Below are 13,946 nucleotides of genomic sequence, written 5' to 3'. Positions count from 1 at the left end.
TTCCAGCAGCATCCTTACTGTGAGAAGTGAGGTAAGGAATAGGGTTTTGTTATCGATGATTGATAGATAGGTTAATAACTAACGTTAACCTAGGTACATGTGTTAATTAGGGTTTTGCCCTAATTTAGGATTTGAGATTTTATTTAGCTATTTAGAAGAATGGTAGCTAAATAAGATGTATTTCTATTCGTGACACAGGACTTTGACGCGAGACGAGTATCTCGACGTCGTATTTGGACCAGATTGGACTTTACGATTTAAGGCGGGTACTTTGACTTATGTCTTTTGATATGCATAATAATGTGTTTAACATATAGCAATGATTGTGTTTTCCATTTGTTTCGGTTGGTCACTACATGATCTGTTACATGTTGCTTGTTTACTTATTATGCACTGCATGTTATTATTTACCTGATCATACATGCTTTAGAGGTAGTGACACAACCATATTATACATTATGTTTAGGACCTAGGGTTTATTTGATACTCTATCTGATCGGTATACCTTCCATTTGATACATTGTCCTGTGGTACACACTTTGTATTTATTTATATGGTTATTGTTATGTTGTTCATGATATTGCCATGTTTAGTGTCATGCATCATCTTGCATGACTGCATGCTGTGCGATTGTCTGCTCCATTATTGTCGAGCACATCGCCGGTTACATGTATCTGTACACACCACCACTCATGGGTTAGTGGTATATCAGACAGGTGTGTGGCAGTTTTGTTGTTTGGCTCCGTTGGTCTGGTGACTCAGCGTGGTAGCCGGCAGACAGTTCCGCTCTGTTTGGCTCCGTTGGTTTAGTGTAGCAGCGTGGTAGCCGGCAGGCAGTTGGACTCTGTTTGGCTCCATTGGTCCGCTCATGGGTAGTGTGACGCAGCGTGGTAGTCGGCAGAGATTCCTCCCCGTCATCGTGTACCGGGAGATGAGAGCATTTCGCTCCCCCATTTATGATTTGGGGTAGGAGTATGTGTGTACTCTGACAGCATCCCGTCCACTCGGTCACTCATCAGGGGCAGTGATGTCAGAGTGCACGGATGTCACAGCCCTACCTACTCGGACTCACCATTGTGTGTGAGATGGCTGACTAGCGTCAGGGGTGACCATGTCATTGACATCATATGCATGATGCATTTATTGCTTGTGTTTGCTGCATTTACTTGCTGTATTTATATAGATGCATATGATTGACATGCATGCAGGATTATGACACCCTCGGTCTGACGACCCTGTTACCCTTATACCTTGGTCCGGGTTAGTACAGCTTTTCTCTTGCATTCCTCAGTTGCATGATTAGTGCTAGATGTTATATTCCTTATTTTCATATCAGTTGTACCTGCTGAGTGTTGGACTCACACCCTCCTCCGTTGCTATTTCAGGTTGATGCTGTCAGGAGAGAGTTCCAGTCGCTAGTCCCCTGCAGACCACGAGGATATTGTTGGTCTTTTGGTTTTCTTATTTAGATTATGCTAAACTTGTTCTGTTTGATGGTATGGACATTGTATGGATTTTGTGATATCGATGGATTTGGTTTTGGATTTGCTTTTACTACATGCCTGCCTAGATGGCAGAAGAAGTAAGTTGGTTTTATCGTCGAATTTGAGCTTTACGAGTGTAGTGGAGTAGGAATATGTTTTGAGCTTTATGGGTGTAGTTGAGTAGGGTTGTTTTCGTGTCATCGTACTATTGTTCAGTTTGATTATTATTAAACTGCGTGGTTGTGTCAGCCAGAGGCTGAAATTTATATAAACTGTGTGGTTGTCTGTGTTGTTGTCTATTTATTATTGTTATTATTCCAGCCGCTTGTGGCTAAGGTATATGGTGATGTAGTAAAGTTTCAGATTGTCTGTCGTACAGGGGAGATGCTGTCGAAATTTCTTCGGACAGGGACTCCTTTGGGGCGTGACAAGCGCAATCTCGATCCAACAATTGGTATCAGAGCGGGGTTGCTCTGAATTGGTACAACTACCGTTCGAGCATTTTTTCGTCTCTTTCTCATTCGTTTAGGGTAAAAATAAAACCTTACGCCTTTCATTTTTTTCTCTCCAAAACTATTTTTAAAAAATTCATTTTCATCACTTCACCGCTTATTAGTATTGATAAAATATCGCATTTAGTAAAATTTAAAATAATATTTTTGTAATATTTTTAATAATATTTTATTTTATTATTTTTTCTCAAAATTCGTGAATTCCCATTTCTATCTTTTTCCGCACTACTAGTCCAGGATTAAGTCCTGGGACATTCCCTTCCATTGTTTTTCTTTGTGTGCAAGATTCTGCTTTCATGGCTCTCCAAGAAGGCTTCAGTATAGACCGACCCTCGCTTTTCACCAGAGACGATTTTGGCTATTGGAAGAATCGGATGGAATACCACCTCAAGACGCAAGTCGAGATGTGGATCATTATCCAGACCGATCTCGAGCTTCCACGTGACGGCACCGGAGAACTAGTTTCATGCATCAACTGGGACACCAGCATAAAGAAGAAGGTTGAAGCCAATGCCAAAGCAACCTGCATGCTACAATGTGGGATGACAAAGGAGGAACTCAACAGAGTAGGACCCTTCTCAAGTGTCAAAGAGCTATGAGAAAAGCTGATCGAGCTGCACGAGGGCACTCCAGATGCTAAGGTAAGCAAACATGACTTAATTTTAAATAAATTATATAACATCAAAATGCAGGAAAGTGAGACGGCGAGCCAGCTCCATGCACGCATCCAGGACCTTCTTAACTGCCTCCACGCAATTAGCCAAAGAATAGAAAATCGCGACGTCATAAGGTATGCGCTTAACGCTTTTCCGAGGAACACTTTGTGGGCATCCATGGTTGATGCTTACAAAGTATCCAAGGACTTATCTTCAATTAAATTAGATGAATTGTTCTCTGAATTTGAATTACATGAACAGTCTAATGCAAGCTCAACCGAGAAGGGTATTGCCTTAATTGCAAGAACAAGCAGAACCCGGGAAACTAAACCAAAGCGTAAAACCAAACTCAAGTCCAAAGACGAATCAGACACAGAAGACGACGACAAGGCTATTTCCGAATTGGTAAAGCTCGTACGAAAGATATGCAAATTGAAAAAGGTGACTCAAACAAACACGAAGGACAAGACTGGAGTCACCTGCTATGGCAGTAACCAGAAGGGGCACTATAAGCCGGACTGTCCAAATAAGAAGCAACAAAGAAAGAAAGCATTAAATGCAACTTGGTCCGAGTCGTCAAATGAATCCGAGTCAGACAAAGAAGAACCGGCAAGCTTCCTCGCGTTACCAGTGCAAGCAAACATTGTCGAAACCGAGTCCGAGTTTGAATATGAAAGCGAGAGCGAGTTAGAAACTGAGTCCGAGCGAAGCCACGGATCCGTTTCCGAAGGACCAAACCCCACTGTAAGTTCTCTACTCGCCGAAACTCAATTAGATGATTTAAAGAATTTAGTTCCTTATTTATTAAAAAAAGTTAGTTAAATCCAATGTCTGGGTCAAGTCACTCCAAAAGGAGGTAACATCCCTTAAGGAAGCGACTGACTCGAGTTCTTTAACTGAGCCAGTTCAAATTGGAAGTTCAACTCAAGTCCAACAACTTGCGGAAGAAAATTCTAATTTGAAAACTCAAATTAAAGAACTCAAGGAAACGTTGGAACGGTTCACCCTGGATTCCAAGAATCTTGATCTGATTCTTGGAAAACAGCGAGTTGTTTTCAACAAATCCGGACTTGGATTTAAAACCAAAAGAAAATACAAAGCATATCTATCCTTAGTTAATAGAAAAAATAGAAACATAGTCCAAGTATGGGTCCCCAAGTCGAACTTGGTTAATCAAGTTGGACTTGGACTATATTGGGTCCCTAAGGATTAGATCTACTACCTTGATAGATCATATCGAGGCTATAATCCAGGGGGAGCCAATAGAAAGGCCATTTTTATAAATAGATAGAATTGTCTGATTTTTTTTATACATGTTTAGTTTTAGGATAGTTTAAGGACTTAGGCGTAATTTACACTTGTTCAGTTAAACCTAGGGGTTTCAAAAAGAAAACTAAATATATAATTTCCTTGAGCGGTTCTGTCTAGGAAGTGGTGGATGATCTCATACCCAAGAAGGCCAAGTGTCTCGCCATGACCTAGGAACCAATTTTTGAAATACATATTTAATTGACTAATTGGAAAACCTAAGTTTAACTCAAATGTAAATTAATCCTTAGAAATAATCTTAATTAAAGATAATCATCTCACAAAATTATTTAAGATTACCTGATTGATAACTTATAATAGGGTGAGATGGATCAATAATATTAATCAAGTAAATTCAATTTAAAACAAATTAATTCAAATTTAATCAAATTGAAATTAACTAAAATTATTTTAAAAAACCTTTAAAAATTATTTAAAAAATTCTTTAAAATTATTAAAAAAATCCTTTAAAAATTATTTGAAAAATTATTAAAAAATCTTTTAAAAATTATTTTAAAAATCCTTTAAAAAATTATTTGAAAATTTTATTTAAAAATTATTTAAAAATCCTTTAAAAAAATATTTGAAAAATCATTTTAAAACATCTGAAAAATGTTTGAAAAATTTGAAAAATTATTTTCTTAAAATATATATATATATATATATATATATATATATATATATTGCTAAAAAGAATTTTTAAAAAAAAACTTCGCTAAGTCTTTTTCAAATTTTGCTAAAAATTTTTCAAATTTAGCTAAATATTTTTCAAAGCAATTATTTAAAGAAGCTAAGTTTTTGTTGAAAGAACTAAGTCTTTTCAAAGCACTTTCAAAATTAGCTAAGTGTTTTTTTTCAAAACATTTGTTGTTAAAATTTTAAACATTTTTTGTTCAAATTTTAGCTACCCCTTCAGGGGGAGCTTAAAACTAAACGAAGTTAATATTTTTTTAACAAACCTCTTTCTACTTGGGTTCTTTTTTATTTATGTCAAAGGGGGAGAGAAAAGTCAAAGTTAATTTAAATATATTTAAATATATAACCTTTGATGTAGGGGGAGCTTTGGAGTAAGTGTTTGTAATTTAAAATTTTTTTGCTTACTTCTGCTCCTATTTCTTGTTAGAAATTTTCATAATTACTGTTATATTTTACTTAACTTTGAACTGTCTTGAAAAGAAAAGTCAAAGTTAATTTAAACATATTTAAATATAAAACCTTTGATCTAGGGGGAGCTTTGGAGTAAGTGTTTGTAATTTAATTTTTTTTTTTGCTTACTAATGCTCCTATTTCTTGTTATAAATTTTCATAATTACTGTCATGTTTTACTTAACTTTTAACTGTGTTACCATAATAAAAAAGAGGGAGATTGTTGGTGCGGGAAGCATCCGACGATCAAACCTATGTGTTGATTATGTCAAAGGGTTCAAAGTTAAGGTGTTTTGTTTACTAATATGTTGAATGAGCGTTGTAGGAAAAGTCCTAAGTGTACTTAGGCAAAAGTCCTACTTGCGGTTAGGCAAGTGGGAAACCCTAGGGGGCGGTAACCCTAGGTCATAGGGGGTGGTAACCCTATGCTGAAAGTCTTGGCGGGTCGAGGTCTTTGGGCAAAAATCCTAGGGGGCAGTAACCCTAGGTTGAAATCTGGTGTCGCGAACCGGGTGGAAGACTGGACGGGTCGCAGACCGGACGTCCAGCATGAAGACCAGAAGACTCAAGCGCCGAACAAAAGTCTAGTCGATCTAGAGGACCAAACTGGCAAAAGGTAAACTCTCCTAAGTGGAGTAGGTGAGGGCGCCTTCCCCGGAAGAGAGAACAGTAGGCGTCGTTTCGACCTAGGATTTCCGGTTGGAAATCCGAAGTCAGAACCGGACAGTCTGGAGACTGTCGAACAATTCATTTAATAAATTTATATGTGCTAACTTTGTTTTGCAGGATATGTTTGTGTTTTGGAGCTAACATGTCTTGCAGGTACAAAAGAACAAGATTTTCCCTCGGATGAACAGTATCCGAGGCGCATCCATAGAGTTTGGAGGCGCCTCAGGTGCAATGGGGTAAGCAGGCTGCGAAGTGGAGATGGAGGCGCCTCAAGGGAGTCTGAGGCACCTTGGACACTGCCTTTCAGGCGACTCAGATGGTTGATTGAGGCGCCTCCAGGCTGGATAAGCAACAGGTAGTGAACGCTTATCGCAGCGCAGGAAGAGGGATAAACTTTTGTGTTTGAGGCGCCTCCATAGGGCATTGGAGGTGCCTCCAACAGCCTATTTAAGGCTTCTTCAACCAGCATCTAGAGACAACAATTCTCAAGTGATCCTACTACAACATGCTGCTAACGAGATGCTCCGACTAAGTTACGACAAGTCTCCAACAACCCAGAGCTTCATTTCTCTAAATTCTGTTGCCGGTATAGCTTTATTATTTCAGTTTTGTAATACTTAATCTATACTTTGTGATTTGATAGTGAATTGCCCAAAGTAAATGCTCAACGAGCGTGGACCTTGGAGTAGGAGTCGCCCAAGGCTCCGAACCAAGTTAAAATTTGGGTCGTTTTGTGTGTGTTGTCTCTAATTTATTCCGCTGCTTCACTCTCGTCAAGTTTTCCGATTACGAAACGTGTGAAAGTCATGAGCGTTATTCACCCCCTCCCTTCTAGCGCGATCTCGAGCCAACATTATCTGGTTAATCTCCTGCACACTTGGTAAAATGGTTAGATCACAACAATACCTAACTTAACTTACTTGTCATTCATCAAAACCTGAGTTAGACCGTTAGTGAAAACTGCACCAACAGTAGCAATCGATTACCTCTCAGTTCACCACGGGCAATTAGAGCTTGGATATGTACGTGGTTCTGCTATTGTATCCTAGGAAAAAAAACATCCATCATAACCTCAAAGTACAGCCAGAGGATGAAGAATCTATTTTAAGGAAATGTTAGCACGCATGTCTCAATGACTTGGGAGTCGACACTCGGTGACTCGGCGCTCGGCAGTCAATGACTCAGCACTCAACAGTCGACACTCGACAGTAGGTGACTCAGCACTTGACAGTCAGTGACTCAGCACTCAATCACTCTGCAGTCGACACTCGACAGTCAATCACATAGGGCAACCCAATTTTTCAATCAACTTAGTTATCTCAAGTAGTTCTTTCTTCTCTGCTTGGCAATGTGAGATTATCAGCCCATGTCACTCAACAGATAAGTCTAAATTTTGTATTGTAAATTCAGAATATTTCCTTCTTTCTCCGACAAGATTATCCAACACATTTTTCTACTTCCAAAACATGATTAACTTGAAAGGGTAGAAGAATATTGAAATATACTACTTGGAAGATAACAAGAGTTTCTGCCTTATATAAAATTTATAAATTAGAAGAATTAAACTTTTTTTTAAAAAAAAAATCCTCCATTGATCTAATTTTAAATCATTTTGATGATTTAATCTTAAAACACTTCACTAATGACCTCATTATTGAAGATCCTTTAGTGATGATTTTTAAAGGGCCTTCTTATAAATTAATTAAGAGCAATCGGTTCAACCTCAATGCCATAATTTTTGTAGAATTATGACCTCTTTCCCAAGATGGATGAACTTTTAATTATATCCTCTAAGGAATCCCTTGATGATCTTTCACCAGGGGCGGAGAATAATATGGGCAAAGCTGGGCACAAGCCCAGCAGAAATTTTAAAATTTTAAGCCTAGGTATATATATTTAAAGCCCATTTTATTTAGAGGTAATTATTAAATCAAACCCAATTCATTTTTAAAGCCCAATTCAAGGCCTAGGTTATTAATAGCTGATTATTAAATATTTGATAAAGCATTAAAGCCACCGACTAAAGTCACTAAACCCTAAATCATTCACAAAGAAGTTAGAAGTGGCGGCTTGGCACACAGACAAAAAAGTGGCGGCTTGGAAAAGTTTGAAGAAACTAAAATTCTCTTAGGTTTGTGTTTCGATTACATAGTATATAGATTACGTTTTTTTTAATATTATGTGAATATATTAAGATTTTTATTTTCTAGGGTTGAAATTGAACATTGGGGATTTTAAGATTTCTAATATTTAGGATTGAAAATGTAAACATTGAACTTAGTATCTAGTTTATATTTGTTCAAAGAAGATAAATTTGTGAAAAATTTTAGGGTTGAAATTTGAAAATGTTGTATACGGTTGAAATTTTTATCTTCATATTTGAAAATGTAGACAAATTTGTTTCATTTGTTAGCTTCGCACATGTTTGAAGTGTATTTTTTAAAAAATTATTTTTGAAAAATGATTTTACTTGTTATTTTATATTTATAATTGTGCTGATTCTTTTTAATTGAACTTATATTATAGGTTAAAAAAAGTAAAGAATTTGCAATTTGAATTGAATTAGCTTAAATAATTTAGACTTACAAAATTTATTTTGATTACAGGTGAAATATTACAATGAAGAATCAAAAAATCTTTGATTTCTTCATAAAGAAGAATGATGAATCAACAAGTGATTTAAATGGGCCAAATAACATATCTCCTTGTATTTCAGAACCAACATCTACTAAAAGACCAAGACTTGAAAATGAGACTCTTGATGAACCACTTCCGAATTCGAGTAACAATTTGCAATATGTTTCTAATCCTGGAATTCGCATCCCAATTTTACAACATCCCATTGAACTTCAAGATGAGGTAAGAAGAGCATATATTGATAAAGGGCCAATTCAACCTATATATGATTATCCTTTTACTGAATGTGAAGGTCAAAAGTGTAGATTCCAATCTTCTTGGTTTCAAAAATATCCTTGGCATGAATTTTCTATTGAGAAACAAAGTGCATTTTGTTTCCCTTGCTATGTTTTTGACACTAACTCAGCACAATTTGACACATTCACTATCACGAGATTTAAAAATTGGAAAAGAGTTAATTGTACAAATTGTCCATTCAAGAGACATGAAGGAGATGGGAATTCAAGACATAGCTTTGCCATGCGAAAATGGGGAGATTTGAAAAATCTTGATCAGCATATTGATAGAAGATTAGAAAAACAATCTTCTAAGCAAATTGAGCAAAATCGGTTGCTCTTAAAGGTGTCCATAGAAAGTGTGAAGTTTCTTGCAATGCAAGGTTGTGCTTTTAGGGATCATGATGAATCAGTTGCCTCTAAAAACCGTGGAAATTATTTGGAATTGGTAGCTTTGTTGGGAAGAATGAATCCAGAAATTGGTAGTACTTTGGAAAAAGCATCTGAAAATGCAAAGTACACATCACCAGAAATTCAAAGAGAGATTTTGAAAATTATTGTTGATATTGTGAGGGATAAAATTCGTGCAGAAATTGGAGAAGCCAAGTTTTGTATCCTCGTTGATGAAGCAATTGATGAGTCAAGTAAAGAACAAATGGCTATCATTTTAAGATATGTTGATCGGGATGGGTTCATTAGAGAACGATTTTTTGAAGTTGTTCACGTTGAAAATACAAATGCATTAACTTTGAAAAAAGAGATATGCAATGTATTCAACCAATACAATCTGTTAACTGAAAATCTAAGGGGGCAAGGCTATGATGGCGCAAGTAATATGCGTGGGGAATGGAATGGACTCCAGGCTTTATTTCTTAAAGATTCTCCACATGCTTATTATATTCATTGTTTTGCTCATAGACTACAACTTGCTTTAGTTACAGTTTCTAACGAGGTGCATGATGTGTGGCGTTTCTTTTCAACATTAACTTCGGCTATTAATTTTGTTGGTTCATTTGCTAAACGTCAGTTTCAATTGAAATCTATCCGAAAAGTTGAAATTAATGATTTGATAAAATTGGGAGAAATTGACACTGGTACTGGATCTAATCAAGATTGTTCTTTGGTACGAGCTGGAGCTACTCGTTGGAGTTCACATTTCAACTCTGTTAGGAGATTCATTGGTTTGTTTGGTTCAGTGAGTACACTTTTTCAAGATCTTGTCGACAAAGGTCCCAATAGTAACATTCGAGGAGAGGCTAAAGGTTTGTACTTGGATATAAAATCATTTGACTTCGTATTTGTATTATTTTTGATGCATGAAGTTTTGGGAATATCAGATAAGTTGTGTCAGACATTACAGAAGAATGACATAGATATTTTGAATGCTATAAATTTGGTTTCTACTACTAGACTAAATCTTCAACAGATCCGAGATGATAGATGGGAAGGATTTCTTTGGAATGTGTTGAAGTTTTGTGAAAGCAATGATGTTGAGGTGCCAAACTTTGATGATTGCTACACACGAGGTACAAAACGTTCTTGCCAGCTGAAAAACAATATAACAGTCCATGATCATTATCATTTTGAAATATTTAATGCAGTAATAGATTTTCAGTTGATGGAATTGAATGAAAGATTTCCAGAGGGCACAATAGAACTTCTTACTCTCAGTAATGCTTTGAGTCCTGTTGATGGATTCAAATCATTTTCTCTGTCTGACATTTGTTCTCTTGTTGATAAATTTTACTACTATGATTTCAATCTAGAAGAAAGAGGAGATTTGGAGAGAGAATTAGATCATTATAAATTTGATATACCGCGTCATGTGCAGTTTTAGAATCTTAATTCTTTGCATCATTTGTGTCAAACATTAGCCAGAACGATAAAGTCAGTTATCTATCCTTTGATTGATAGGTTGGTTCGATTGGTTTTGACTCTTCCAGTTTCTACAGCAACTACAGAACGAGCCTTTTCAGGGATGAAACTCATTAAGACGCCACTTCGTAATAAAATGGAAAATGACCTTATGGCCAATACCATGGTTGTTTATATAGAGAGGGATATTGCTTCAAGTATTGATACAGAATTTATCATAAACAAGTTTGATGTATTGAAAAATCGTAAAATACGGCTTAAATAAGAATTCGATATGTTTATTTAGTTTCTTTTATTTTTATTATGTGAAGTTCAAATTAATATGTAAAAACAATTTGTCCAGTACCCACCAGACAAAATATTGCTGGCTACGTCCCTGTCTTTCACTCGAGTCGTCCACTAGACGTCTTGACGATCCTTTACTTGAGCCTCCTAAAAAGCTGATAGTGACCCTAATTACTGAAAGCTCTTAAAGAACCTCGATCTTATAAACTTAAAAGAATTAATTTGCTAATTTGTCCCCTTCATTAATGTCATCTCGCTTTCTACTAATTAAAACTTAGCATTAGAAATTAAAAAATGTGTTATCGTATCTTAAAGAACCAAAATACGAAACAAGACAAATAAAAAATAATGAGACAAGAATGAATGATGCCAATTCTAAAATTGATAAATCAATGAGGACTTCAATTAGTAATTATCTTTTTATAATTATTCATGACTCTAAAGAATTAATTTCTTTTCCAATTGTATCCCCTAGACTTAGAGCATGTGAGTGCACATGGCATGCCCATACTAACATAGAAATTGTATATATAATACAAAGTAGTTAATTAGAGATAAGATTGATTATTCTCTTGCATGTATGCATAAACCTAAGTAGGTCTCGTGCGGCCGATAAGAGGGGAATGAATTATCCTGAAAAAAAAAACAAAAATAACTTTTCTCGAAACTTCTAATTTAAGTAAGATAAACACTTTAAAAAGATGAAACTAAATGGCATAAAAAAGAGTACGAGACACGAAGGGTTTATTTGGTTTGTAACCATGGAAGTTGTTAATCCAAGGCAAATGAAGCTCAACTAATCAATTCCTTCTTCAACATAAGTCGAAGGTGGAGAAGCCTCGTACAGAACGTTGAACACATAGACAAACGAATAACAGAGTGAAATAATTCGAATACAGAAAGTGTTGTTCGAAATGAAGAAGACCAAGGCTCTATTTATAGCCCATTGGTTGAATCTGACTGTTTGCTGACATGGCATGATCCAGGCGCCCGGATCCTCTCCGGGCGCCCCCAACGTGGCAAACTTTATCACCACGCAATGGTCTTCACAATGACTTTGTGATTGATTTTTCATCTTCGAGCGCTTGGACCATATTCGGGCGCTGAACCGGTGCTAAAGTGGACCCAAAAGTTGATCCACAGCGACGAGGCATCCTTCTGGCACCTTGGTGGTTCGGGCACTTGAACCATCTTGTCCAAGCACTGGACCATCTTGTCCAGGAGCCCAAACAGTTCGAGCGCCCAGACCATTTGGTCCAAGAGCCCAGACTGGTCTACTTCGTGTTGACCGTCCGACGCCTTCTCCGATCACTGGCTTTGTCTCCGATCGCTTAGGTGATGCTCCGACCCTCCACAGTTGAGCTCACCCAAACCCACCTTCGGCATTCTCCTCGAGCAGCCTTCCTCTCTGGCTTCTCGTCCCTCGGAAGCGCCGCGCGTGTCCTTCTTGCTCCATCGGTGCACTCTTACACAGCTTCCCGTCCCTCGAATGCACCAAGCCCGTCGACTCTATTCTCGTGCCATCGTTCTCGTCTGTCGTGTCTTCCACTCGACTTCGTGCGTTCGTAAGTCTTTCCACACTCAGACGCAAGGCATCAAATAATGCAGAGCCTAACTTGACTTGGTTGATTGCTTTAAAACTGACACGAGGTATTTAAAATCTCCCCCTTTTTGATATTATCAACCCAAGTTAAGTTGGGGTTAAAAAGAATAGTATAATAATTGCAATTAATAAACATTTAATGCAATTAAAACAATTAATATGCAAAAAAAAAAATAAATGTACCTCTCCCTAGACTTAATCTAATATTCTCCTCTTTTGATTACATCAAAAATAGGGGTACTTATATAAAAAATCTGTGAAAAATTCTAAGGGCTACTAAAACAATGATCAATACTTAGAAAAAATTTGAGATTTTTTTTAAAAAAAATGAATTTTTGTGATTTAAAAGTTTGATTTAGAAAAACATATTTTAAAATTATTTTAATCATTGAAAAATTCTATATTTTATTAACAGTTAAATATATTTATCCAAAATAGTGATAAAATTGTCATGAATTAACAAAATTAAATTAAGTAGATAATTTAATTATTCTATTCATAGAGATTTGTTATTGAAAAAATATTTAAAAATAGATTTTGAGCTTGAAAATTTTTAAAAAATTTGCTGAGAATGTAAAAATCAAAAGTATTTCTGAAAAAAAATAAAGTTTTGAAAACTAAATGTTTGAGAATATATAATATTAAAAATTAGTATTTTGACAAAAAAAATTAGAAGAAAATTAAATAAGAAGAAATTTTAACAAAATTTTATTTTATAGAAAACATGATGTTTTTCACAAAAAAAATAAAATTTTTAAAAATTATTTTGTGAAATAATTTTTATTTTAAAATTATAATTTTTGTTGAAAAACTCATAAAAAATAATACAATTGTCAAAAAAATTTATAAATTTTCCTAAATATAAGTAATAAAATCCTTTATCTCATAAAAATTACGATCTAATTAATTTCAAAGAGAAATGATGTGAAAGAATTTATTTGAATAGTTAGACAATAAAAAATATTCAATCAAATTAAAATTAACACATGCATGAAAATTTAATATAAACATGATTTTGAAACTCAATATAGATTCCGACCTACATGATTAATTAATTACTTTCTAGGAATAAATTTTTTTATAATTTTTTTAATTTGACTCTTGTGATATTTGAAATATCAATTTAGCCCTGAATAATTCCTAGAACTATGAACCTGATTCTTTTCAAGTTGTTCTATTTAATCCCTTAATTTTTCATTTTTCATTTTTAACTTATCAAAATCTTCTAATCGACAGGATATTGCTAAAGTTATTTTTAATTCTTCATTTTCCTTTTTAAATTGTTCATTTTCCATTTCTAATTTACAAGAATTTTTAGGAAGCATTTTTATAAATTTATATAATTTGCTAGGAGGTAGAAATCGTACATGACTTACCTTGTCGATCTCGTTATCTGATGCTCCCTCTATATTGCTATTTTATTCCGAAGTGGCTCCTCCTTTGTCGATAATCTCCAAACTCATTTCGAATGAACTCGCTTTGTCATCATCTTGGTG

General features: G+C 35.4%; 1 protein-coding gene across 1 annotated transcript; it reads left to right on the top strand.

Moving 5' to 3' along the window:
- Positions 1-8,394: 8,394 nt before the first annotated feature.
- LOC122054961 (zinc finger MYM-type protein 1-like) lies at positions 8,395-10,524 on the top strand. Its single transcript, XM_042616370.1, has one exon. It carries the CDS (start codon positions 8,395-8,397, stop codon positions 10,522-10,524), a length of 2,130 nt encoding a protein of 709 aa, XP_042472304.1.
- The last annotated feature ends 3,422 nt before the right edge of the window (positions 10,525-13,946 follow it).

Source organism: Zingiber officinale, chromosome 3B (assembly GCF_018446385.1).
Source record: "Zingiber officinale cultivar Zhangliang chromosome 3B, Zo_v1.1, whole genome shotgun sequence".
In the NCBI taxonomy this organism is placed as follows: Eukaryota; Viridiplantae; Streptophyta; class Magnoliopsida; order Zingiberales; family Zingiberaceae; genus Zingiber; species Zingiber officinale.
This window is presented reverse-complemented; position numbering and strand designations above follow the sequence as displayed.

What these genes read in the sequence shown, in the direction of transcription:
- LOC122054961 (XM_042616370.1), top strand. Translation starts at nt 8,395, where the DNA reads ATGAAGAATCAAAAAATCTTTGATTTCTTCATAAAGAAGAATGATGAA.